Below are 27,866 nucleotides of genomic sequence, written 5' to 3' on the forward strand. Positions count from 1 at the left end.
TTCATTAATAGTTTCAACTTGCTCAGGGGGATTGATGGGGGTTTTAAGATTGGGGATGCCACAATGTTCACATGGATGTAGAGCAGTCGATTCCGGGATCACGGTCTAGAACCTATCCCAGAAAGTCCAGCTTAATGTGCCAACATAGCATTGCCACTTTGAGCCTATGCAGACATGGGATATCAAATTGGTTGCTACTACAAAAATATCTAAAGTGTCAAAGTACATTGCCATGTCCTTTGATCCTGTTGTCGACTAATTCTATTCTGAATTTATTCAAATTGGGTTTTGTATTTTGCAGGATGCAAAATTTGCAGTTGTTCTTGAAGAAGACTTGGACATTTCAATAGATTTCTTTAGGTAAGTTTAAATCCCCAAAAATGCGCACAATGCCTACCTACTTTCCAAATCAATAGACTCTTATTATTCGTTTTTACTAAATGTGAAACAATGACCCTTAAGTCTTTTTTACTGGTCTTATATAAATGGTACCTCAGTGTCATTCTTAATATCTTGTTCCACACACCTTGCACTCCCCACCCTACCTAGACTCTCTGATCTGCTCCCCAGTGTCTCCTCTCCAAGTTGCTTGTCAATCCCTTAATGCCAATTGCCCACCTAGTTAGGGCCCCCCCTCCCCTTTTCTCTACTTCCCTCATTGTGTTCTTCCCCTATGATTGTAAAGTGTTCCACTGCTTCCCGAAGCTAGGTCCACACTCAATAAATACCATAATAACAATAAAAACTTCACACACATTCTACTATTTTTCAAATTCTGTCACCTTTCCTTTTGGTTGGTCAAGGGTGCTATTTGCAGTGGGAACATTTCTGTTAGAGCAATGTAGTAACGACGGGCTGTATATTTACTTATGTTTCTGATGGATCTACACTACACACATTATAACTCATTGAAATAGTAACTTAAAAACCAGTGTGGTATTGATCATCCCCTTACTTTTTTGTTACATAGCTGTCACTATTGCCTCTTCTTTTGTTCTAACCTTGTTATTCCCCTTGGCTTTTTGTAATCCTGATATATTTCTTGCACCTCCTGTGAGCTCCCAGAAAGCTGCAAATGTATTTTTTTTTTATTTTTTATTATTAGTGTTTTATTTGGTTAAGTATACCCTTAAAATGTATTTTAATGTGTTGCCCTAAGAAGCTGTTTGGGGAGCTTTTCTAAAGTCCTACTGGTAGTAAGACTTTAATAAGCTACCGCAGGGGTTGGTAGATCCCCAGCTCATCAGTCTGTACTAACTCAGGACCTTGGTAGAGTGGCAGAGCAGTCAGACCTATCTTAAGAGGTAGATGTGAGTTGTAGGCAAGTACGCTGAACCTTAGTTAGACATGCACACCAAAGAAAGTGTAGAGAAGAAGCTAAGTACCCCCACCTCAATTGCCTTGCCCGTCTTGCCTCGGACTCCATGGGGATGGGGACTTAAAAAATTACTGGCGCCTGACTTCCTGGCCGGTTGCAATACCCCGGTGTAACCGGGAAGTTGGGCGCCAGTCATTTTTTTTTTTTAGTCTGGCGGCAAGCTGCCAGTATCACGGCATACTGCCAGCCTCGAAATGAGGCCCAGTGTTAACGTATTATCGGTTATTACGCACAACTGTGTTTTTTAACAGTTCATACTGTAATACATTTACTCTGCAAACAAATATAGTAAAGTCACTTTAGAGGAGGAAAATAGTTAGTGCAACATTAGATTGGTTCAAGGTTCTAGACTGGGGTTTCTTCGCACAGCAAGACTTTTTTAAAGTCCAAAAACACAACCCTAGCTAAAGGCAGTTCGGAGAGGGATCAAAGTCTTGATAAGCAGCAGAATACAAAGAGTTCCAGAGGATTTCTTCCCGTCTCTAGTGTTGTAGAAGCAGCAAGTTAACCACTAACAAAGGAGACCTGTAACTCTATTAAGGGACACAAGAAGCGGCTTGAGTCAGATGTAAGACGGTGTGACCGTGGACATCTCTAGGTGCACTCCAACGCTTTGGAGCAATTTCTTGGAATCCGGTAAGCAATTCCTTTTACCCCACAGTAGAAGAAAATGTTTGTGCTGGATGCTCCTCAATGTTGCAGCGATGGAACTGACCTCTAGATTCCTTGGTCTGATGACTGAAGGCAGGACAATGGACGGGATCTCTCAGCAGCAGTCGCAAGGGAGGACATGTGGCACGACTTTCAGTAACATCTTGGTTAACTCTGGGGATTTGGTGCCTTTTCGGCAGCACCAACAAAGGACACGGATTGCCCGGTCAATCTTCTTCACTTCATGCAGTCCCACACTTTGATGAGGGGCTCCTGGTGAGTCGGATCGGATATCGGGAGTGTCCTTACGGGTTCAGCACACATTTGGGCGGATTCAGCCTTTCCAGGACAATGCACTCGAAATGGCCCGCAGGTCTACTGGTATTGGGGTAACGCAGCTCTGGAAGCTCCTAGGATCTCAGGCTATGGCTCAATTCAAAGTATCAATATAGTCGGAAATTATCAGGGTGACCAAACGAAACACATAGTTCGATATTCATTCAATTCATATAATCATTCATTATTGGGTTGGGTAAATGAATTGTAACAGGACATACATTAGTAAAAATATGGTATTAAAACAGGATACAGTAACATTTTTATCCATGCATTTTGGTCTGGACATACATCTAGAAAGATAACAAGGTCTTAAGCGACATTTTGAGATCAGACGATCTAGTTTAACAAACAATGGTAGTATAAACCAAATTACAATGTTTACAGTATGGAAATTAGACATTGAGAGGGATGTCGACACAAGTGTTTCGGCCAATTGAGAGCTGATATATTGTGCTGGGAGTGGATGGCCTTCATCAGGACGAAAAAGAGGGTACAATGATGGAGTCCGGTTTCTCTTGTGTTTTCATAGTTTTGCACAGTGCTTTCAAGAATCCACTTCAATGTTACTGGACAAAGGAATGATGCTAAACTTTCTTGCTTCCGGGGCCTCCTGTGTGTTTCATATACGGGATGTTTGATGGTCCGCTCCACAGATTGCAGTAGGATCAAGCGGAAATGCTGCCTGGCTCAAGCTGAGCCTCAAATTAATCAATGAGAGACACATTCGCTGACCATGCACTCGAACGAGGGAACTGCCACACAGCATGGCCCAATCCATTACTAGTGCATGGTCATAGCTGCGATACGGCCTCCAACATGCTCACCATTTAAGATCTTATACCACAATTCTTTACAAGTTAAATGTACGTGTTCTTGGAAGGAAGAATGAAGAAAATCAGACTCTCAGATAAGGTGGGACAAAATGCCAGCAAGTGTTTGAAAGTTTCGGTTTCATCCGGCTTCTGGCAGAATCGACACAAATGATCTCATTTGGCAATAACTTCCCAACAGCACAAGACCTCTTTTGTGAGTCATAGGTTCAAATGAAATCGTAAATATAAAATGCTATAGACTCGACAGGGGAATTTGACAAGATGGTGTTCAGGATCTGAAAGACTTGTGATCCTATAATTGCTGCATTCAAAAGGTTGATGAAGCATGCACTGTTGCCGGGTTAGTATCCAGTCGTAGCGCCATAGTTTTATTTTGGCGCCATCTGGATTAGTTGTAAACAAATTTTTCAAAAAAGAAGATGGCAATATCTGCAGCCTTCAATAATTTCAGTGAGCTGTTTCCAAGGATGCATAAAATGATCCTCTGCAGTTTTGACGTAAGAAGCTAGGCTGAACAGGGAATTCGTATCATCAGCCAGTAAGCACTTTATTAACAGAATGCATAACTTCCACACATAAGATTCCAAGGGAAAGCAGCACCAGCCCATGTCTAACAATACACATAGGTTGGCTCCCTGGCAAGCAAAGCCCCTGCTTCCAAAATATTTTTCCACACCCTAGTCTCGGCGCTATAGACCACAATTGGGACAACCTTCTGTTTGTAGTACGTGATTGGAGGGGGGAAAAAGTGAATCGACCGTACTTGCTATGGAGTTTACGGACCTGCACGACAGATGCCTGTACGTACGATAAGGTAAATCAGAAGGGTGGTTATTGGTGTTAAGGCCAAGGTATCGATATTCAGTTACCACTTCTAGACTGGAGCCATACAACTGCCATTTATAGAAGCAATGTCTAGTGTGGTAGGAATTTGCACAAATCCTGACCTTTTAGATTTATTGTTAGCTGATTGATCTTAGTGTATTCTTGTAGAACTTTCAACAATTTTTGTAAGCCGTTTGGAGTCTTGAATAGAAGCACTAGATCTGGGTACAGCAGCCAAGGGATGGCACAATTGCCAAGTTTGGGGGGGGGGGTGTTCAGAGACGACCTTTGTTAGATGTAGATTCAAATCAGATTTGAAGAAGTTAAGTAGCTCTGAGGCCAAAATGCAGCCTTGCTTCAGGCCTCTGTATGTCGGAATAAGCAATGATAATTTCCCATCTAGGGATGGGCAGATTTGAACAGAAGTGTTTGAATGGAGCTGAGACACTAGGGTGTGGATGTGAGTAGGGCAGGCCGCTTTGGCCAATTTGCTAATTAGCAATTCACAAGTCATAGAATCAAAGGCGCTCTTGAAGTACACAAAAGCCATATATATTGGTTTTCATTTGCTTTCTATACACTTTTTTTAAACCATTTTTATTTTCAACAGAGACCAAATCGGATAACAGTTGTACTTTTTTCTACAATACATTGCTACAATCCGCGATCAACTTTCAACATTGTCAAGAGCATCAGTAAAGTCTCCAATTTTCCTCCTATTAGATTTCTATCCTCCTCACGTCCCCCGTCCCTCCTCCACTCCCTCCCCTCCTTTTCCTTTTTTTCTTAGCCAAAAGTACTTGGTTCCTTTCCAACTCTTCTCCCTGAGCCGAACTACCAGTTTTGGGCTCTCTGAATCTCTCAGCTGATATGAATATTCTTGAGTAATCGCGGTTTGAAGTAGTGAGCTTCCCTTTCCCCTCCGTAGTCCTGGAAGGGGTCCCATATCGATTAGGAATTTCAGATATTTCCCAATATTTGTGGCGCAGATGTTTTCCATTGCCATGCCTCCCCACACTTTGACCCACCACCAGGGCGTGGAAGTGCCTTCTATCGTCTTCCAACGTTGGGCCACTGTCATTCTTGCGGCTGTCAGCAGATGTGTTATCAGGGCTGCCCTGTTCCCTGATGCAGGGTATTTTCCTTCTGCTACTGCTCCCAGTAAGATTACTTTTGGAGACCATGGCAGCTCGGTTCCTGTTATGTCCTATGAGCCCCAGAATTTCTTTCCAGAATATAATCACCTTTGGGCACGACCACCACATATGGAACAGGTCACCCCTATCTCCACATTGACGCCAGCATTCCAGGGGGGTACGTGGGATTTTGTGTAGGCGGGTGGGAGACAAATACCACCGGTAGCAGAGTTTGTATGCCAATTTTTTGCTTGTCGACGATTTAAACAACTTATGCGCTCTCGTCCATATTTGACCCCTTTCTTCTTCTGTGATCGTTCTCCCAATCTTTCTTATATTGGAGGGTATCCGCTGCTTGTGCCTTGTTTAGTAGCCTATACAGTCTAGTTATACCTTTCAAGGATGTTCCTTCTCGTATTGTTAGTTCTAGGCCCATTGGGGTTCGTGGTCCAGCCTTCTTGACTGCTGGGTGAGAGAGCCAGTGACGTAATTGCATGTATTTATATATGTGGTTTTTGCCAATTCTGAATTTCTTTTTGCAGTCTTCAAGTGAAACAGGGGAACCCTCCTGGTACATATCATTTAATGACAGGGTTTCCGCTTCCCTCCATCCTTCCCAGAATTTATTGTGGAGTCCAGGAGAAGTCTGTATTATGTGCTAGCGGCGACAGTGGGCGCGGTCCATGATGCACCCTTTTCCTTCGTATTGTTTGATCCCAAATGCGCTGGGTCTTTTTGGTGGCCTCTAATAGTATTTGCCCATTCTCACGAGCACCAGGCTTTAAAAATTGTAATACTTTTAGCGGGGTCGCTGTTGGTGCTTGTTCTATCTTACTCCAACCGGATGGGTTGTTCTGGCCTGCCCATTTCAACATTGGTGTCAGGTGTGCTGCCAAATACCTTCCTATGTCTGGGACACCCACCCACCCAAGGAGCGTTGGTCGCATCAAGATCTGTCTTTGGATCCTTGGTTTTCTGTTTTGCTATATGAACTTAAATATAGCTTTCTGTAGTTCCTTAATTAGCCTTATGGGAATATCAACTGGGATTGAGCTCACTACATACAGTAACCTGCGGAGTAATGTCATTTCGAGGGGATTGGGTCCTCCGACGTATTCCATATCTATGACATGTAATCACCACAGCTGTGCTGCTTCGGAAACTTTTTCGGCGTCTGCGTCCTGTGTCGATGACGTCGATGCGCCGCCGTCGAGGACCTCCTCCGACGTCCGACGTCATCCGATGTGATAAGTAGGACGCACGACGCCAGTAGCCTCAGTTCCGTTTTTTCCGCGAACGTGTTGCTTCGTGTTTCTCGGTTCTAGCCTCGACTCATTAGAGTTCTGTTCTTTCCGGTTCTTCGAACCTGTTCGTTTGTGAATTGTTCCTTCGACGATGTCTTCCACTTCGTCTTCAACCCCGCGTCCGGGCTTCAAGAAGTGCGGGGAGTGTGGGTCCAAGATGTCGGTGACTGACTCGCACGATGCCTGCCTCTGGTGCCTCGGGGAGGCCCACGACACGGATGACTGTGTCGACTGCCTGTCGCTCACGTCCAAGGCCTTACGCGAACGTAAGAAGAAATTGTCGGTAGGTCGGGTGTCCAAGCCCCGGAAGTCGAAGTCGGCGGGGCTTTCGACGGATGATTCGAGGGGTGACTCTCCGCGTCATCGTCGGAAGTCTCGTCGGTCTTCTTCTAGGAGTCGGTCTCGCCACTCCTCGGCCTCTTCGAGGCATTCTCGGAAGCGCTGACACCGGTCGCCTTCCAGGTCCTCTTCAGAGGACTCTGCCCGGCACGTCGGTTACCCCACCAGCCGTGCGACGCCGGAGGTATGGGCTTCCTTCGGGAAGAAGATGTTGGCGATTCTTGAGTCGCAGGGTACTCAACCGTCCGCGCCCCCGAGTGGGGTCGGCCGTGAGAGGTCGAGAGCCACCGCTCGCAAGAGTGGTCGGCGCGAGTCACGGGAGAGGTCCCGTTCGGACAAGGGGGCTCGTTCTCGCCGTACCCGTTCCAGGTCCCGGTCCTCGACGCGATCGAGACCGTGTGCACCTGTGATGTCTTCGAGGAAGACATCGACGTCTGAGGCGTCGAGGGCGTCGACAGGCTTTCTCGAGGCTCCGGCTCCGAGGAAGTCGTCGAAGCCGTCGACGGTCAGGTCGTCGAGGGACACGCTCGGAGCTCCGGCTTCGAGGGCTGTGTCGACGCCGCCGATACTGGAGGCGCTGCATCTGACGTCGACGCCGATTTCGTCGACGCCGATCCTCTCGGCGCCGTTGCCGGTTTTCTCGACGTCGGCGCCGATTCGCTCGACGCCATCGACGCCTTTCGTGTCGGAGGTGCCCCGTGTCTCGGGTGTTCCCCCTAGGAAGGCTCTGGTTAAGAGCAGGCACTCTCGGGTGCCTTTCCACCACTTGGATTATATTTCGGAGGCGGATGAGGATTCGGATGGCCTGGTTCCTAGTCAGGTGCCGGATGACATTGTCTCGGGCCATAGTCAATTTGACGATTTGAGGCAGTCGCTGCATGATGCCAGTGGACTGGACACCTCTCCGGAGGTGGAATTTGGTCGGCCTGAGCCTGGCTCCCATGCCGATTCCTCATACCGGCGCCTTATGGCTAGGGTGTCTGAGTATCTGGGATGGTCTGCTCCCCCAGGTGAGTTTGTGCAGGATGATCTGACGGACATCCTTGATGTTGGTCCCCCAACTGACCCGGTACTGCCGTTCCATATGGCTTTACAGCGTAGGGTGGCGGCGGCTTGGACTGCTCCGGAGTGTCTCCCGGCAGTGGGCAGATCCTTGTCGCGAAAATACCGTCCAGCCAGTGGCGACCCCTGCTACTTGACCAGGCACCCCACTCCGGAAAGTTTGGTGGTGCAGGCGGCCACGGCCCCGGCAAAGCAGGCGTCGTACCCTACCATCCCTCCTGATAGGGACGACAAACGTTTTGATGGCTGGGCGAAGAAGGTGTTTTCTTCTGGTGGTATGGCGCTTCAGGCGGCCTACTCCGTTTGTGCCTTGTCGCGTTTCACGCACACTCTGTGGAACTGTGTTGCGTTAGCGGCTGAACATATTCCCGAAGGGGTCGAACGGGATGGTTTCCTTGCTATGGTCCAGGATGGTAAGGATGCCATGTGTGAGTCCGTTCAGTCGGGTTTGGACTTGGCTGAATGTAGGTCAGTAGGTCCATGGCGGCGAGCACCGTGATACGCAGGTTTGCGTGGTTGCGGAAGTCGGGGTTTGCTCCTGATGTGCAGTCCCGGCTCCTCAACATGCCCTTTGATGGTGAACATCTTTTTGGCAGCAAGGCTGACGAGAGCCTTGAGAGGTTGCAGACCTCAAAAGCTGCAGCGAAGTCGTTGGGCGCTGCAGTTCGCCAACCTCCGCTTTTTCGTCCTAGGGGACAGCAGTGGAGGGGTGGCTCCTTTCGCTATTACTCTACCTTTGGTAGAGCGAGAGGAGCTGGCAGTCAAAGGGGCCAACGCAGGGGTACCAGAGGTGGACGACAAGGTACCCGTGGTGCCAAGGCCGCTCGGGCAGTTGCCTCTTTGCCCTCAGGTAACGCCGCAGCCGCTCCTACTCAGTCATGAGGCCATGTACCATGGTTCGCCGGTTGGGGGAAGGCTGGCGCAGCATCTTGTAGAGTGGCGTGCCATTACTTCAGATGTGTGGGTTCTGGAGATCATTTCCCACGGCTACTGTCTTCCCTTTCGGCACAGGCCTCGCGACAATCCACCGGGGAACCTCTCTTTGAAGAGTCCGGATCCGCTCCTTGCGCAGGAAATTCAAGCCCTGCTGGAGAAAGGCGCCATAGAACTGGTGCCTGTAGCGGAGAGGAACAAGGGATGGTATTCCCCTTATTTTTTGATTTCGAAGAAAGACGGGGGTTTGAGACCCATCATGGACTTGCGCGGTTTGAACAAACTCCTCAGGAAGGACAAGTTCAAGATGGTTACTCTCTCTCAAGTCCTCCAGGCCCTTCAGCTTCAGGACTGGTTGGTGTCACTCGACCTCAAGGATGCTTACTTCCATGTGCCGATCCATCCCAAGCACAAGTAGTACCTGAGGTTCGCGGTTGGCGACTCGCACTTTCAGTTTCGGGTCCTGCCGTTCGGTTTGACCTCCGCCCCGAGGGTTTTCACCAAGCTCATGGTGGTGGTGGCAGCGCATCTCAGGCAAGGGGGGATTCACGTCTACCCCTACCTGGACGATTGGTTGATCAGGGGGAGCTCTCCCGAGCAAGTCCTGGATCATCTGTCCGTCGCCTGCCACTCCCTTCACAGGCTGGGCTTCTCCCTCAATTTAAAGAAGTCCCATTTGACGCCAACACAGAGGCTCCAGTACATCGGAGCAGTGCTCGACACTTCCCTGGGGCAGTGTTTTCCTCCCCAGGTGAGGGCTCTTCACATTCAGCAGATGGTGCACAAGTTTCAGCATGCCCAGACGCTCCCGGCGTTCGAGTTCTTGAGGTTGCTCGGCCTCATGGCATCCTGCATTCTTCTGGTGCCAGAGGCTCGCCTGCGGATGAGATCTTTGCAGTGGGCACTCAAGACGCAATGGTCGCAGTCCTCCGGCAGGATGTCGGACCCGGTTCAGGTGCCGCCCTCGGTCGCCCGGGACCTTCTGTGGTGGGCTGTCGAAGGCAACTTGATGAAGGGGGCTCCGTTTTGGCTACCCTGGCCGGAGGTGACGATCGTGACGGATGCATCCCTCACGGGATGGGGAGCTCATGCCAACGGGCTGACAGTCAGCGGTCGTTGGTCTCCGTCGGAGTCCAGACTCCATATCAATCTGTTGGAGCTGAGGGCCGTCAGGCTAGCCCTGAAGGCTTTTCTGCCGACTGTGCGAGGAAAGGCTGTCCTGATCATGACGGACAACACTGTGGCCATGCACTACCTCAACAAAAAGGGGGGGGCAGGGTCACTTCCTCTGTGCAGGGAGGCGATGCAGCTCGAGTTCTGGGCCATCCGGCAGGAAGTTTCGATCTCGGCAGTTCATCTGGCCGGAGACGAAAACGTGACGGCGGACGCTCTGAGCAGGCAGAGCGCGATCTCTCACGAGTGGGAGTTGGCTCAGGAGATTCTCCTGGAGATCTTCGCCCTTTGGGGGACCCCTCAAGTGGATCTCTTCGCCTCCAGTGTCAACCGGAAGTGCGAGAGGTTTTGCTCGCGGGAATTTCCTCCGAAAGGAGCCTTAGGCGACGCGTTTGTGGTGGAGTGGTCATTCCCGCTGCTGTACGCGTTGCCTCCAGTCCCCGTCATCCCGCAAGTGCTGCGGAGGTTGCGGAAGTTCGGTTCCCGGATGATCCTCATTGCTCCGGCGTGGGCTCGGAGGACGTGGTACCCGGACCTTCTCGACTTGTCCATCTGCCCTCCACGTCGTCTTCCCTACCGAGACGATCTGCTCTCACGGGAGGGGGGTCAGGTTCTCCATCCAGAGGTCGGATCCCTCAACCTTCACGCTTGGCTTCTGAAAGGTTGAGGTATAAGGATTGGGACCTCCCTGAAGACGTGATGGAGGTGTTGCTTTCGGCCCGAAGGCCCGCAACTAAGTCTCTGTACCGTTGCCGTTGGCGTAAGTTCTGCGACTGGTGCAGAGTTCAGAATGTGGATCCTTTTGCATGTGACATCCCCATGGTTCTGTCCCTTTTGCTTTCTTTGGCCCACAGGGGCTTGCAAGTGGGTACCATTAAAGGTTACCTGGCGGCGCTGTCCATCTTTAAGCGCTCATCTGAAGAATGTTCTTACTTTAAAATCCCTTTAATTTCACAGTTTCTGAAAGGGCTCACTAATGTGTTCCCTCCGTCGCCTTTCCTGGTGCCCGGTTGGGATTTAAACCTTGTTCTTAGGTTTCTTATGGGTGCTCCGTTTGAGCCTTTACATTCTTGCCCTTTGAGACTGTTGACTTTGAAAACTGCGTTTCTAGTTGCGGTTACTTCCGCTCGCAGAGTGAGTGAGTTACAGGCACTTTCTGTTAAGCCACCCTTCACTGTATTTCACAAGGACAGGGTTGTCCTTCGAGTTCGTCCTTCTTTTCTTCCAAAGGTAGTGACGGAATTTCATTTGGCCCAGAAGATTGTTCTTCCGGCTTTCTATCCTCCTCCGCATCCTGGTAAGGAAGAGGAGAGGCTCCATAGGCTTGATCCTAGGAGAGCTTTGAGCTTTTATGTTTCTCGCATGTCCCGGGTCAGAGTGGACGATCAACTCTTTATTGGTTACGCTGGTAAGCGCTTGGGGCAAGCTGTGACGAAACAGACTTTGTCACGCTGGATTATTTTGGCCATCTCGGAGTGTTACCGCTTGGCGGGTAAGGACCCACCGGCTGGCTTGCGGGCCCATTCTACCAGGGGCGTGGCTGCATCTACTGCCCTGCAGAGGGGTGTTCCTATTCGCAACATCTGTGATGCTGCCACCTGGGCTTCAGTACATACACTTGTACGGCATTATTCCCTCGATTCCATCAGAGGGCAGGATCTGGCCTTTGGCAAGGCGGTCCTTTGCTCTGCTATTTGATTGGCTATTCTAAATTTTGTTTCTAAATTCTTTCCCTCCTCCTTGATTTGGTACTGCTTTGGGAGTCTGTCATAGATATGGAATACGTCGGAGGACCCAATCCCCTCGAAGAACAAGTTACTTTCTTACCTGGTAACGTTCTTTCGATGGGATGGTCCGACGACGTATTCCATATCGCTCCCACCCTGCCTTCCCCGCTGCAGAATTTCTTTTGCGATTGCAGCTTACGTTCCGCAAGGCTTTGTGTCTGACTGGCAGTTGACTTATGTCACACGTTCTGGGGGAAAAAACTACAACTGAGGCTACTGGCGTCGTGCGTCCTACTTATCACATCGGATGACGTCGGACGTCGGAGGAGGTCCTCGACGGCGGCGCATCGACGTCATCGACGCAGGACGCAGACGCCGAAAAAGTTTCCGAAGCAGCACAGCTGTGGTGATTACATGTCATAGATATGGAATACGTCGTCGGACCATCCCATCGAAAGAACGTTACCAGGTAAGAAAGTAACTTGTTCTTCTATTGCCGCAATTCTTGCGAACCATGAGAATTCCTGGCTGTCCTACCTTTGTAGGTCCCCTTCCAAAGAGGCACAAGGTTTGCCTTGAATACTTTCCCCAGAACTTTGGTAACTTGAACCCCTAAGTAATTCAGGGCTGCTTTTCCCATTTTAGAGCGTATAGATTCTCTAGGGGCGCTAGATCCTCCCTCTCTGTGATGTTTAATGCCTTGGTTTTTGAGTAATTTATTGTGAATCCCAATACCGCTGCAAACCTCTGTAGTTCAGTGATGATCCTAGGTAGTGCGTTTTATAGTGTCTGCCATATAGAGCATAATATCTGCATAGAGCGCAATCTTACGTTGGGTCCCCCCGCTAACGACCCCCTTGATATTTGGGTTCCTCCTTATACTAATTGCAAAAGGTTCCAATGGCATTGCAAAGACCAACGGGGAAAGGGAGCAACACTGGCGTGTGCCTCTCATAATGTCAGTCTGTTTTGAGGTATAACCATTTACCATAAAGTGCGTGGATGGGAGCTGGTAATTTTCTAACACCATCTTGTTGAATGCTGACCCATATCTGAACCCCTCCAGCAACAACCTCAAGTATTCCCAATTCGCACTATCGAAGGCACGCCTAGCGTCCCAGGCCGCTAGCGAGAATGTTTGCTTCGTTCTTGTACCCCAATCCATGATGTCTATCGCCCGTCCAACATTATCTTGTGTGTGCCTCCCTCTTATGAAGCCTGCTTGGTCCTTGTGTATTATTTCTGGTAGGACAGTCATCAGTCGATTTGCTAGAATTGTAGCATACAGTTTTCAGTCCGTATTATGGAGAGCAATAGGGCGGTAACTGGCACAATCTACCGGGTTCCTCCCGGGTTTTAAGGTTGATATCGTGGCTGACTTCCCCATATCCATCGACACTGACCCTGTCTCTAATCACGTTGAAGAGACAGGTAAGGGGGGGTTATTAACTGTGCGTGGAATTTTTTGTAATAGCCATTTCCTAGGCCATCTGGACTCGGTGTCTTCCCACTTGGGAGGGCTGCTACCGCATCACTAACCTCTTGGGCTGTAATCCGTTCCTCTAACCTATTTCTGTCTCCTTCTGTAATTTGTGGCAATCCGGATTGCAGACATAAAGGTTATTTGGTTAGCCTTATCTAAATTCTCATTAGTCACTAGCCCCTAATGGAATTGGACCATATTTCAAATTTGTCCTCATCTGCCGTATGTAATTCCAGTCTATTGATGTTGTTGCGTGCTTTCGGTTTGCGTAATTTGGCTGCAAGAAATGTATTTGCCTTCTCCCCGTGTATGTAATAGGATTCTTTTGATTTCATTAATGCCTGCGCCGTTCTGTCTGCAGTGTGATTTTCCAGTTTGGCTCTAACCTTCCTAAACTCCCGCAGAGTCTTAGACGTCTGACGGACCTTATGTAACTTTTCTGCCTCCCGCAATTCTTCCTCAACTTTGCGTGTTATGTGGGCTTTCTCCCTGTAGTATTGTGCCGTTTGTGCAATAAATTCCCCTCAGACTACTGCTTTCCCCGCATCCCAGATTACCCTTCAATCAACCTCACCGTTGTTATTCTCCCTGAAATAGTTGTTTATGGTATTTTCCATGTGTGCTCTTGGGATTGTTTCATTTAGCCTCCACTGTGGACTGGGTCTATTTCCTCCCCCCTTCAGTTCTATGGTAATGGACACCAGGGTGTGGTCCGAGAGGTACTGTACTCCGATTTCTATTTTCGTGACATTGGGGATCAGTGAGGAAGAGACTAGAATCAGATCTATTCTAGAGTAACCCCCATGCACCGCCCAGAAATGCGTGTATTCTCTGTTTTCTCCCTGGAAGAACCACCATGTTTCGATAACCCCCAGGTCTCTAAAGAGCTTACCCAGAGCCGTTCTGTTCCTCTGGTCTGCGATTGTTAGGGGTGCGGGGGGGAGGGGGGGTAGTGTTTTATCTAATTTAGGGTCCATTACACAGTTGAAGTCCACACCTATGATCAGCTGGCCTTCGCACCACCCTCCTACTTTCGTTAGGTAAATGGACCGCTATAATTGTGTATGTTTGTTCCCTGATTGTGCCTTTTCAATTCCCACGTACCTACCCTTATCATCCCTTATGTGGTGTTTTTGGAAACCTAGGTCGCGATTGCATAAAATTGCAACTCCCTTTTTGATTTTTTTTTTCACGCTTGAGGCAAAATATTGGAGTGGATATGACCTGCTTTGCATCCTCTTCATCTTTCTGAAGGAGGTCCATCTCTTGAAGCATTGCTATTGCTGCACGCATCGCTTCGTCTACCCAGGATTGCTCTACGTTTGGCAGGGGAGTTCAGCCCCTGTACATTAATTGAAACTATGTTCGCCTCCTCCATCGTGCCGAGGTCTATGATAGCCTATTTGTCTCTCACCCTGCTCCTTGTTCAGGGTCCCTTTGCACTCCAGTCTGGACTCTCCTTTCTCCCACTGGGCTATTGGCTCATATTTCTTATGTGTCTCTTGACTCTTCTTTCCTTCTCCTACCCACCCTCCCCTTTCCCCAATTACCCCCCCCCCCCCCCCCCCAACACCCCTCTCCCCATGTCTGGGAATACATGTGGCCTGGGTTCCCGAAGAATCCACCCGCCGATCATACAGAGGCGTTGGGCCCTAGAATCTCCCCAGTCCTCAAAATGCCAGGTCCTGGCTCAGCTTCCAAGATGTACTGTCCTCCTACCTCCGTGCAGACGCATCAATTCTGATCTTTTCAGCAGTTTGATCTGCATTGGCTGTTTCATAACGATTGTCAGTTTTATGGGTCGTCGCTCAGTATGCATTTCTTATCTCCTCAAACATTCTCGGCTCTGCTGTAGGTCCTTGGTTTTTTCTGCTTTCTCTGATTGTCTTTCTTTCCGTCGACCATTCCCATGGTTTGCCTGCTGTGCCTGGGATTTTGTGCTGTGGTCTAGTGTCAGGTCGGGTTTGGCCATCTTCCATTTGGAGAAGTGAGAGGCCTTTGTCACAGGTGTTGATTCTCCTCTGTTTTCCCTCCCATGTGAATGATTGGCCGAACGGATGCGTCCACCTGTATTGGATATGCTGTGCCTGGAGGGCTTTGGTAATTGGCTGCATTAGCCTTCTTTTGTGGAGGGTGACCAACGCTAGATCTTGATATACTCAATCATCTCGGGTTGGGTGTCATTAAGCAGGCTGCTAAAACATTGCTGCCTGGTGTCCCTTAGGTCTTTATCCAGCACAGATTCTGCCATGCCCTTGCCCCTAATATTAGATTTTCTTGAGTGGTTCTCAAGGTCCTCTGCCTGGAGTTCTAGATTGTTTGTTGCATTAGCCAGCTGGTCCTGCTATTCTGATTAGTTTCTGCTGCCACATTTGACAGTCCGTTTTCCACTACGTATACTCTTCCTTCCAACTCTGCCATTTCTTTGCTAACCTCCTGGAGGCCAGATCCGACGAAGGGGAAGGTGATTAGCTGTGTGTTTGTCTTCTCCATCTCCAACACCTCTCTAATTGACTTTCTTGGGTTCTGGCCGGGATTCTTGCTCTTGATGGGCCAGGATTTGATTTGGTGCCTGGCATCTGGTTCACTCTAACCGAAAGCAAAAGCGCTGATCAGGGCTACAAGAGCTGCGCCGAGGGTGCCGGAAACTAGTGAGCCTTATTGGCCTTCTATTCTTTTACTGCCCCAACTTCATCGACCTCTCCATCGGCCGATGCTGGTCTCTTCCCCTCTGTCCTGGCTTGATCCGACGCTTTGGAGTACAACGTTTATGCACTGTCCTTATTGGGGTGGTCAATATCCACTTTTCTACCCACTCAACTTCTGATCGCCCCACAGATACTTGGGACTTGCTTCATGGGATCCAGGCCGCCCGCGCAGGCACTTGATGAGCAGCCAATTAATGGTGCCAGACACTGCGCACATTGCCTTTCCACTACGTTAGCAAATCGTTTCACCGGGACCCTTTACCCTCGTTGTCACATAGACCTTCCTTTCTCATCAAGTATACTTCCCAGTCTCATAGTCCGTCTGTGCCCACCATACCTTATTCATCCACTCTTACAGAGACTTGGGTGGGTTGCGCAGTGGGCAACTCGTACCGTTCGGGTTTATTGCGGGCTCGTTTGACACCTGGTTCCCTCCCTTACCTGCACCAACCGTCCTGCTGGTTCGCCTTACGTACGCCGAGTAGGCAGGAGGCGTTTATGCAGTAATCCTTTCACTCTGTTCTGGCTACTGGGCCGCTGCTCTCACCCGAGAACCGCCACTGGGTGCAGCTGAGGGGGCCAGTTATAGTCGTAATGTGCTCTTGTTTTGGGAGCTGTGGGCTCATCAACAAGCTTCAGGTACTATACGTTACTGATCTTGGTCTGTGTGGATCATGTGCTGCCTCCATCGTCTGCTGCAGTAGTCTGGGCGATGTTGCTATTCCTTCCTTCAGAAGAGCATGCCATGTGGTCTGCTGTGTGGGTCCATCCATATCTTATGCTTGCCCGCTCCCTCGAGAACCTCTAGACCACTGGCTGGAGCCTGCCGCGTCGGCTTATGGGGTATATGAGTTTGAGGAGCTCTACCGCCGATAAAGCTGTTCGCTGACGATATAATCCTGATCGTTCTTGTTCACGCTGTTATGGGAGAAGGGGGCGCTTCCTCGCTGGGCTCCGTTGTGGTATGACGGCGGCCTCCTCAGTGGACTGCACACACTCTGGGGGTGTTCTGCCCTTCCCTTGCGCCTGCAGCTCCTCTCTCCCAACCCGCCGTCAGGCACGGTTCCCGCTCTCCTGTCGGACTTCACCGTGGAGGCCCGATTGCCTCCTATCACCTTCTCTGCGTTCTGGGGGGCAGGAAAGGACCAACAGTGTCTGGAATTCCTTTCTGCCACGTTGTTGCTTGTTAGTTCAAGATCCCTTTGGCGGTCATCATACATTCAGCCGGCCTTGGCCACTCAAGCAGGGCTCCGCACCTACCGCAGAGGGGAGCATCCGGCCCACTGTATGGAATACTGCGCCCTGTATCTCGAACATCGTTGGGTTCAATTGAATCTGGTATCCGTTTTCTTGCGTCGGCTTCTCCCAGGTAGCAGCGTTCTGGTCCACGGCAGGAACCTCTGCTTCCCGTACTTCTTAGGACATCTGGGCTCATTTGGATCTGTCATCTGGTGACTTGCGACAGGTTGGGGGACAGGAACTTCAAATACCCATCTTGACTCCGCTTTCCAAACTTTGACGTTGCAGATGCTTTATGTTGCTTTCGATGCTGTCCGCACGGAGGACCTGTGGTACACGTCCTCGCGGTCTGGCGGCCATCTTGCTTTCTATACATTTTTATGGCAGTCGTGATCAATAAGTTATGATATATTTTATTTACATCACGCTCGTACACAGGTGTTTGAGTGCGACCAGGCACAGGGAGGGGGAACAGGGGAGAGAACAGGGGAGAGAACAAAAACAACGATCTTACTAGGCCCAGTGACATTGAGAACGCAAAAGTGCATGGGGAACGTGCGTGGGAGGGGAGAGAAATTGGAAAGTGCAGAGCATTAGAGAGGACAAGATAAATAATAAGTAAATAAAATACGGTGATCCAAAACATTGATAGTGCAGCCTGTGAGGGCCAAGTGCAAGGTTAGTCAGATAGGGAGTATCTGATCAGTGCAGACGAAGAGTGGGGTGGGGGGCCTGTATGGGTTGATGGCAGTACCTAGCCCTGCTACAAAACTCGTTTGAAATGTGTCATGCAAGTGGCGTTCTGTCATCCAACAATTGAAATCCCGTAGAATTAGGTGAGCAAAAAGTTTTCCCAGGGCATCCAAGAGAGTAATAGGTCGATAGCTCTCTGGGAGCTCACGATTGCCCTTCTTCAAAACGGGAACTATAATGAATTTTTTCCATGACGGAATCTGATGACATTTGACAACATTAAGATAGATGTTCTGTAAAATAGCAGCCCAGAGTTCAGGATGGCTCTTCAGCATGACATTGGTAAGACCATCATGTCCAGAGGCTCTGGAAGAGCTTAGTTTAGTGATTTTAAATAAAATATCACTTTTAACTAATTGATAGTGGTATCTGTAGATATTTGATTGAGGTGCTCGAGCATAGAGTCTGGAAGTATGCAATCCATGTTTGTTCTTAGACTGTATTAATTTGTATGGAAGTTTGGGGATCATGGCTCGCCTGATTAAACAGGTTCCAAATGGAGGCAGCATTTCTGGAGGCTCAGCATTTTGCTGCATAGAGTTTGGCATGCCTTGAGCCAATGTCTGTAATGTGTCTTGAGATATTATATTCTAGGAACTCTTAAGTTCAAAGGGCAACCCTATCAGATTTCTGAGACTGGTGCACAAGTCAGTTTTCCTATTATGTAAGTCTTGATTGTAAATGTGCTTGTGGATTGGATGAACGGAAGTGGATGGCTGTTCTGTAAATATTTGCAGAGCTGCTACATACATTTCCATCCAACGTGAAAGTAAGCAATTGTTAACGATTTTGCAGGAGGGTGTTTAGATGGGTTAATGATGTTGGTGTCCATCTAAATCTGTTCCTGCCCCCAGAGACTGTGAGAATTGATTTGTAATGTTGGGGGGGATAAGTAGGGGTCGAGACATGAGCCTCGTCAAAGATAAGAGCTCATGATCGCCTTTTTTTTGCGGAACTATTTGGAAGTGCTCGACAATAGCGAATAAGTTCCTACTAGTGAAGATGTAATCAGTGATAGCGGATTGCTGACCTCTCCTCCAAGTACTCTGTGGCGGTAGGGCACCCTTGATCGCTACATTGACATTCAGAATTGCGGCTCTTTCATTAAGGAGAGCCACCGTTTTACAATTGAGTCAATTTTGCGTGGCTTTTCCGAAAGCAATTCAGGTTAAGACCATAACATTTCGGTGCTGGACTGCCCATGTGGACGGGACAAAGACTGATATGCAAATGGTTATTTCCCATCTGTGAAAGGTACAGTGAGCTCAAGTGGGGCTGCGGACTCTAGAGTGGGTCCCTTCCCAAAGAACGGGTCAATGGGCCATGTTCGTTCTCGCAGAGGGGCGCCTATGCACTATTTTTTAACATGTTAAGATCTCTGTTAGGGAGAATTTTGAGTTTAGTGCTAAATTCCTCCCACTAGCACTTTTGCTGAACTTTGGGACTTTGTACTTTTAATTCTGTGTTTCTTTTGGTTGTGGAGTCTGACAAACTACGTAGGCATCATCTTGCATCATCTTTGCATTGTGACACACCACCTTCAGTGCAGTGGGACAGGGAAGTCTCTTAGATTTCCCAAAGGTTTAAATACCTTCTCTTGGATAAACTACTGTTTCCAAGAGCAGTAAAGTGAAATTGACTGTACATACAAACTATAACTTTCTAGACCCAGCACACACTATCTTACCCATAGGCTGCTGGAGGGGTTACTTAATATCCCCTTTGTCGAGTTTCTAATGTAACATTTTTTTATGTTACCCTTTCTACAATTAATGGCTGGTGGCAGTGGTTTACTTTTTACTACCATCGTTTATTTTTACCACAGGCTGTGTTCGCTGCTACAGGAATGCACCCATGGTTGCCCATTTTGCAAAATGGCCCAATCGTCTTTTTTCACCATTTTTGCTGGAAAGTTCCTTCTTGAGATTTAGTCTGCACGCCAAACCAGGTTTAGTCACTTTGTTCGTTTTGTCTTTGGTGGGATTCACGAGTGACGCCCACCTCTGGCTCCAGTATGTCTGGCTGGGGCAGGACCTGAGTGAGCTGCCCAAAACTCCCTGTGCTTAATGCCCTAGGTTACAGGAATGCACCCAATGGTGATGTCCTTGAAGGACAGCCACTCTGCTGTGTGACTGACAGCTAGGCTGAATGAATGGGAGAAACCTGCATAAAATGCGTGGCATTTTGTCTTGGAAGGCAGAGTCGACCACTGAAAGAAGGAATCCGAAAAAGAACTTGGAAGAGACCCCTTCTGCAACTCCTGGACCTTTGGTTTGCCCGGTGAAACCCTGCTGCTATGGTGAAGCTCCAAATTCATCTCAACTAGAGAAGCCCTGCAAGGACGACTTCTCCCCTTGGGTTGGTGGGAACAATCAACCCCAAAGTGAACTCGTCTGGACATTCTCTCTGAGCTGGCTGTACTTCCAACCGAAGCGCCAGGGAGCGGAACATTAGATCGAGTGCATCGCTTTTAAGTCAGACCCAAGCTCCAGGAAGATCCTTCAGACCTGACCAAGCCTGAGCCACCTCAACAGAGTGCTGGACCCCAGATGCGAGAAAAGTCCAAAGTGGTATCCGAGAGACCACATGAGGAGCTGGAACAGCAAAGTGCCGCTGAATTGAAATGTGTCCTTTGCTGATGCCGACCTTACCAATGTAGTGCAGGGGTCCCCTGAAGTCATCCCTCTTGTCCCCACGACTGAGGCCCAGGAACAACAGGATCTGCAGAGCTGCACAGGAACAGAAGCCAGCTAGAACCATGTATTCTAACCAAAGGTACTGTAAAACTATGGGGACTTACCTCTTGTGGTGTAGCCTTAGTTGTTCTCAGTTGAGGCTTGTCTTGGTTGCTTGCAGCTTTGCCCTTCACAAGCCTATCAGCTTGTGGCCCTTCTGGGATACTTATTTTTTTTTTTTTTTTTTTACAACTTCTACAACATTGTGCAAGACTTTTACTTAACTAGAAGAAGTGCTTCAGTACTCCTAGACTTTTGCTCAATTAACATTATCTGGCCTGGCTCCCTGAAAACTCTTCTTACCTCTGACTTTGTGCTTTAACTTTCCTCCAGGAAAGGGTTGATTCACTTTGCATTGGAGGGTTAAAAAGTACTTACCTGCTTCAAAATATTTGTTTAATCTTTTTTTTTTTACTTATTTATTAACAGCGCACAGGAGCAAGCATGATAAACTTACATTTGTTACAGACAGCATATGACATATGGAATGCCCCTAACCCCCAATCCCTACGCATGCAGAAGGCATTGTTCCCGGGCCTCATTCCATCCCGCCAGGCGGTGAGCTGTCCCCCATTGAATGGAGAGCGGTCGCGATAAGGCGCGGCTTAAAAGTAAGCGCCGGATATTTCTGGTCATGGTCTAGGACCGGAGTCCAGACGTCCAAGAAACGATAGTCTACCCGCCTTAGCTGCCGTGACCTTTTCAGCTATTAGGATGTCCCAGAGTTTGATCCACCATAGGGCCATGAGGGGGCCTTCAGCAGTTTTCCAGGTGCGGGCTACCGTGATTTTGGCGGCCAGCAAGAGTTGAGTGATCAGCGTGGCCCTCCTCCCCGTTCTCGGGTAAGCGTCCGGGTGCGGGATCCCAAGAAGGACCTGTTCGGGAGTTAGCGGAATGGTCACTTGGGTGATGTCTTTTATAGTGGTGAGGCATTGGGTCCAAAAGTCCTTTACCTTAGGGCAGGTCCACCACATGTGGAAGTAGGATCCCAAGTGGCCGCATAGACGCCAGCAGTGGGGGTCCAGGGCTTGTTGGAAGTGGTGAAGACGTAAAGGGGGGGTAGTACCATCGCAAAAGCAGTTTGTGGGCGCATTCCTGGTTGGTGATGCAGCGGGATGCCGTGCGCGTCCTGGTCCAGATATCCACCCAGGATTGGTCCTCTATAGCGTGATCCAGGTCCGTCTCCCACAGGGACATGTAGGAGGGTTTAGAAAGGAGGGGGTCGTCCAGCAGTAGCTTGTAGAGAGTGGAAATCTTCCCTTGGGCAGGCAGGTCAGACGCTGTGAGTTCCAAGGGAGTAAAAGGCCGAGTTGCTGCCATCCGGGTCTAGGGGTTGGAGCACCAGTGTCTTAGTTGGGCATAGGAGAATTTGTCCGTCTCCGCTAGCTGAAAAGAGGATTTACATTGTTCGAAGTTAAGGGGGGAGTCTCCTGCGAAGAGCTGTCCCAGCGTTTCAAGGCCTCCTGCGACCCAGTTCCTGAAGTTCGCTGGATGAGCTCCCGGGGAGAAGGCCGGGTTGAGGAAGATTGGGGAGAGCGCGCTCAGGTCGCCTGGGATCCCTCTGTATCTGCGGGCCCACTCCCATGCCTTTATCGAGTTTTTCGTGGCCATCAGCACATCTGGCCATCTCCGACGCAAGGCGTTCGGGAGGAAGCGAAGAGGCAGGAGTAGGCGGTATTGTTCGATGTCCACCCACTTTGGGCGACCTGAGGCCAGTCCCCATGCCTGGAGATGGGCCAGCTGCGCTGCTATATAGTACTTGCAGAGGTCCGGGACCCCCAGCCCTCCCAGTCTAGCGCTGGCCATCAACGTTTTCCGGGGAATCCTCGCTTTCTTGCCCTTCCATATAAAGTCAATCAATTTCCGTTGAAGCTTCATGAGGGGGGGGAAGCGGGATTGAGACGGGAAGGGAAGTGCAGGCATATAGGAATCGGGGAAGGAGGTTCATTTTGCAAGTCGTTATACGGCCCAGCAGGGAGATTTTTCTGCGACCGCCAGCGCGTGAGGTCCTTCTCCAATTCCTCGAAGAGCGGGGGGATGTTGGCCTGGTAGACTTTTGTTGGCTGTGCTGGGATCTGGACCCCCAGGTATGGGATTGCTTGGGTGCTCCATTGGAACGGGCTTTGCTTCTCCGGGGCGACCCTTTCATCCGGGCTCAGGCCCACACCGAGGGCTATTGATTTTGAGAAGTTGATGGTGAATCCCGCTACCTCGTTGGAGCTTCCCCCAGAGCTGCCCTCAGGGAGGATTGGATGTTTGTGATGGTTAGCAAGACGTCATTCGCGTAGAGGGCGATCTTGTGCTGGGTGGCGCCTATCTTCGGGCCGCCTATCAGATGGTTTGTCCGCACCCGTTGGGCCAACGGTTCCATGACCAGGGCGAAAAGCAGGGGGGACAGAGGGCATCCCTGCCTCGTTCCTCAGGTAGGAAGGATAGGGTCCGACAGGTGGCCGTTAACTCTGAGCCTGGTTTTGGGAGCTTGATAATTTGCCAGGACCATTTTCCTGAAGATTGGACCAAAGCTGAAGGCTTCGAGGGTAAGAGTAAGAAATGACCAGTCCACCTTATTGAAGGCCTTGGTCGCGTCCAGGGCAAGTAAGGCCAGCTGCTGGGAATTTCTTGTGGTAACCTCTGAGGTTTAGAGCTCTGCGAATGTTATCTTTCGTGGACCGCTAGTTGATAAAGCCGGTTTGGTCCGGCTCTGTGATGTTCGGTAGGACTGGAGCCAGGCGGTTAGTCAAGATCTTTGAATAAATATTGGCGTCCAAATTGAGCAAGGAAATCGGTCTGTACGAGCTGTTCTCAAGGGGGTTCTTTCCGAGCTTTGAAGCGAGAACCGTGATGGATTCCTGCATGGACGGAGTGATCGTTCTGGTAGTCGCAAATGAATTGAAAAGGCGGGCCAAGGGAGCCACCAATTGGGGACGAAAGATTTTATAAAACCGAGTGGTGAAGCCGTCCGGGGGCCCTAGGCTTCAGACTCTTTATATCCTCTTCCACCTCCTCCTCCGTGATGGGCTTTTCCAGCTCCTGGCTAACCTCCAGGGCCAGACATGGAAGGGCCGCCTTACGGATGTATGCGCGCTGCGCTTCCTAGTCTCTCGGGACCGCTGTCATAATCTCGGATTGATGGGCCGCGGCTAGCCGAATTTTCTCTTGGTCTGCATAGTGAACCGACCCCTGTGGGTCTCGAAGCCCCAGGATGGATTTCCGAGTCTTCTCCCTAGCTAGCTTGCTGACCAGGAGCTTGTTGGCTTTGTTATTGTGGACATAGTACTATTGTTTGGTTCTAGCGAGCAGGTTCGCAGTGGTGTCGGCGTGGAGAGCCTCAAGCTTCTTCCTCACCATTTGCAAGGCTTTGTAGGATTTCGGGGACCAGCCCCTCCGCTTGTGGACCGCTTCGGCTGCACGAACCTCAGCCTCCAGGGCGTCCCGGGTCGCCTTCTTTGTTTGTGAAACGCGGCGCCTTGGGCGATCAGTTCCCCCCTGAGCACCGCCTTCATTGCATCCCAGGTGTTGGCGGGGGACGTGTCTTTGTTGCGGTTCTTCGTAAAGAAGTTTTTGATTGTCCTGGTGATCGCATCTCTCACCGTCATGTCCCCCAGGATAGGGTCATACAAGGTCCATTGGTGACGTGGAGGGGGATCCGGGTCGAGGACTCGGAGGGAGAGCGAGACCGGGGCATGGTCTGAGAGGATCTGAGGGCCGATCGTGACGTCATCCGTGAAGGCCAGGATCCGGGGTGAGGCCAACAGCAGGTCTATTCTGGAGAAAGTGCGATGTACATATGAGTAAAAGGTGAAGTCCTTCTCCTCCGGGTATAACACTCTCCAGGTGTCGACGACATCAAGCAAGCGGAACAAGTGGAGCAGGGCCAGGGCTAGCTTCTGGTCCCTGGAGGTTGGGGGGTGAGACCTGTCTTTAAGAGGGTCCGGGGCCCTGTTGAAATCAACCCCGATGACAAGTTGACCCTCAGTGAACGGGAGGAGGATCTCTTCCAGGTCCTGGTAAAATCCTTCTTGGAACTCATTTGGGGCATATGCTGGGACGAGAGTGTAGAGTTGGCCCATAATGATGCATTTGACAGCCTCAAAGCGACCCTCTCGGCAGCGCAGGACGTCGAGGACCTGGGGGTTCAAGCCCGCAGCCAGAAGGATAGCGGTGCCACCCTTTTTGGTGCCATTGGATGCTAAGAATTGCGTGGGGAAGAGCCTGCTTCGGAGGCGGGAAAGGTCCGCTGGAATTAAGTGCGTTTCCTGAAGGAAAGCGATTGAGGTTCTGTCAGATTGCAGGCTGTGTAGGATAGAGTTTCTCTTCGGGGGGGGAGTTCAGGCCCCTAACATTCAAAGTGGTGAGTTTCAATTTCTGGTGCGGGGGCTGGCTGTCCGAGGACCTTTGCCGCGGGGGGGGGATTTGGGAGGGGTCTAGGTTAGCCATAGCTGCGATGTGTCAGAAGAGTTAGAGCTCCTGTGGCTGATGGTTTTTAACAATAGTCTCCAACGGGAGTTCTGGACTTCCAACTTCGGCCTCCAACGGGAGGACCTAACTCTGGCCAGGGGGCCGATTGCTAACTGTCGGCGGGTCCCCCGTGCGTCCCAGGCCGGCAATGGGCGACCTGGGCACATGATCGAAGTTTTCTCCACGGGTAATACCATGACATCCACCTTGGATGAGGGTGTAGGCCGCATGGGGTCCGCGGCGGGCTTAAGAGAATATCGCTAGTCTCGGTGCCGCTTGATCCTTAGGGGAAGCGTGGGCCATTATTTGGGTTTGCGGGATCTCTGCACTCGTGACCAGGGGGTCCGTTTCGGCTTGGGGGAGCCAAGCTCCAAGGCCAGGTCCAACCGAGGTGGGAGAGAGGGCCCCGAGCCCTCGGGAGAGCCTTGTCGTAGAATGGAGGCCGTGTCCTCGAGGTGACTGATGGTGCGAGGAGTGCCTTTATACGAAAATTGTAGCGCCGTAGCAAACAGCCATCTGTAACGCACCTGCTGGTCTCGGAGAAAAAGGGTGAGAGGACGGAGCATTCTGCGTTTTTGAAGAGTTAGGGGCGATAGATCTTGGAAGATTTGAAGTGGGGATCCCTGGAAGGAGAGCTCGTCCTTTGAGCGGCCTATCGCAGCGATGGCCTCCTTAGTGGTGAAGAAGTGGACTCTCGTGATGACATCTGGGGGAGAGTCTGTGTCAGATCCCCGCCGAGGGCGCATTCAGTGGGTACTGTCAAGTAGGAGTTGCGTTTCATCTAAATCCGGCAGTAGAGATTGAAAGAGGGTGCTGACATATTCGGGAAGTTCCTTGTCCGGGATTGATGAGGGGACCCCTCGGATCCGTAAGTTATTGCGCCGGGAGCGGTTTTCCATATCCTCTTGCTTGAATTCGAGGATTTCGGTTCTGTCCATTAGAGCTTGGATGTTACGCTGCATCTCCTTCATCGAGTTAGATTGGTCCACTGCCAGTTCCTCAACCTCCACTATTCAGTGTTCAACCTTGTCAATCCGTCGTTCGGTTTGTTCCAACTTGGCTGTGAGGTCCGTCATGCATTTCCGGAATTCTGCTTTAATGTCTGACATAAAGACCTGGAGGTCTTCCTTGGCGGCCAGCGTGCCCTTCACATCGGAGGCCCTCTTGGGAGTTAGATTCGGGGGGGGGGGGGTTGGTTTTCTTCCCCTTCTCCGGGGCCTGCAGCATGGTGGCAATGTCGGTGCTCCTCGATGATTTCACCACCTTGATCATGGCTTTGGGGGAGAAGCGATGGGTCTCGAGAGTTGGCCCCGGGGGGGGGGGAGAATATGCTCACTGCCAGAGGCCACAGGAGCCTAAGGTGGCGATAGGAATGGAGTGGGCCGGGGCGCCACAGGAGATTTCTCAAGGAGGAGGGGCAGGAGTGCCTTCGCAGGATGGTAATAGTGTCGTGATGAGAAGCCACACAAGGTGAGAGGCCCGGATCCAAGGCAATGGGGTGGAGGTGGATCTGCTCCGCCGGTGCGTGGTGATGGTGGGCAGGGGCGCCCCAGGAAGCTGCAGGAGCACCAGGACCACCGCTGTGGAAGCAGACCACGATCAATAGGAGGTGGGGGAGCACAAATCCGGTAGGCCTCAGGAATGGCGGCGGGCCTCCAGGCAAGCCCCAGAGAGAAGCCAATCGTGGGTGCAAGTGGGGAGGCTCAGGGGCCAGAGGGACAGAGCCCACCTCACTCAATGGGGCCAGAGGCGCTCACCTGGAGAGTGGCGCGCCGATCACGCTGGAGATAGTGGCAGGGGAGCCCTCCTCCAGAAGGGCTCCCTGTGGCTGTAGGGGGGAGGATGCATCGCTGTAGCTCTCAGCGTTGGAATGGCGGGAGTCCAAACGGTCGCTGGACCCGGCAGTCTCAATCGAGGACCCCGTGCAGATGAGGGGGAGGGGTGGGGGAGACGGCAGGTACTACAAGGGTAGTGCTGTTGCATGTTGGAGCCAAGCCACTCCCCCACCCCCCGCATCGGGTGGAGAGGGCAAGCGGGCCGCGGCGGCGAAGAGTCCTGGTCGCAGCCGCCATCTTGAATCGCGGCGGGGAACACCGTGGAGAAGTTCCTACGCCTCGTTTTCAGCCGCTCTGCCGTGTTAAGGGCCAGGGATGTAGCCACGGGCGCAGGAGGCGTTCAGCTGCAGATCCCTGTCAGGAGGCCGTTGCAGCATAGCGGGAACCGGCGAAAGATCAGTCAGAGCCACGGAGCCTAACGGAGGCCATCAATGGAGCAGCCTCATCCGCAGCGCTCCAGGCCACGCCCCATTTAATCTTTGTTTTATTCTTTTTTCTTTGACGCCAAACTCAGTATTGCTCTAAATATACCAGTGATATATTAATATCTGCAGTGTCCTTGTTATTTAAGTCACCTCAGGGTGTAGAAAGCATCTGTGTGCCATCCCAAATGGGTACTTGCTGATTTAGAGAAACTAAGAGTGTGTATTTTGAAGTATTTGTGCTGCTAAATTATTGCTCCCTTCTGAAGAAGGCTTATTCAACGGACTGTTAAATGAATTAATAATTGTTTAATCAAGAAACCTTGCGTGTAAGTTTATTTGAATACTTGTCACTGTGAATCTCTGTGTAACCACCCTACTGCTCCCATTGGCCCCTCTTGAGATAAGCCTTGCTGCTCAGCCACACTACCAACCTGTGTATTACAGACTTATACCAAAGGTTGCGTTCCTATTGCCAGGAAGACAAGGTTGCAGTTGTCTCCCAAAGGATACTGCACACAATCTAGCCTAAC

At 50.5% G+C, this 27,866-nt stretch overlaps 1 protein-coding gene across 1 annotated transcript in view; it reads left to right on the plus strand.

Moving 5' to 3' along the window:
- The window catches only part of POMGNT1 (protein O-linked mannose N-acetylglucosaminyltransferase 1 (beta 1,2-)), a 532,666-nt gene that overhangs the window by 214,293 nt on the left and 290,507 nt on the right, over positions 1 to 27,866 (plus strand). The window contains exon 13 of the mRNA XM_069642286.1: positions 302 to 360. Within this exon, the coding sequence (XP_069498387.1) occupies positions 302 to 360 (59 nt within the window). The remainder of the gene's footprint in view (positions 1 to 301; positions 361 to 27,866) is intronic.

Source organism: Ambystoma mexicanum, chromosome 1q, assembly GCF_040938575.1.
Source record: "Ambystoma mexicanum isolate Mex_15411 chromosome 1q, UKY_AmexF1_1, whole genome shotgun sequence".
NCBI lineage: Eukaryota > Metazoa > Chordata > Amphibia > Caudata > Ambystomatidae > Ambystoma > Ambystoma mexicanum.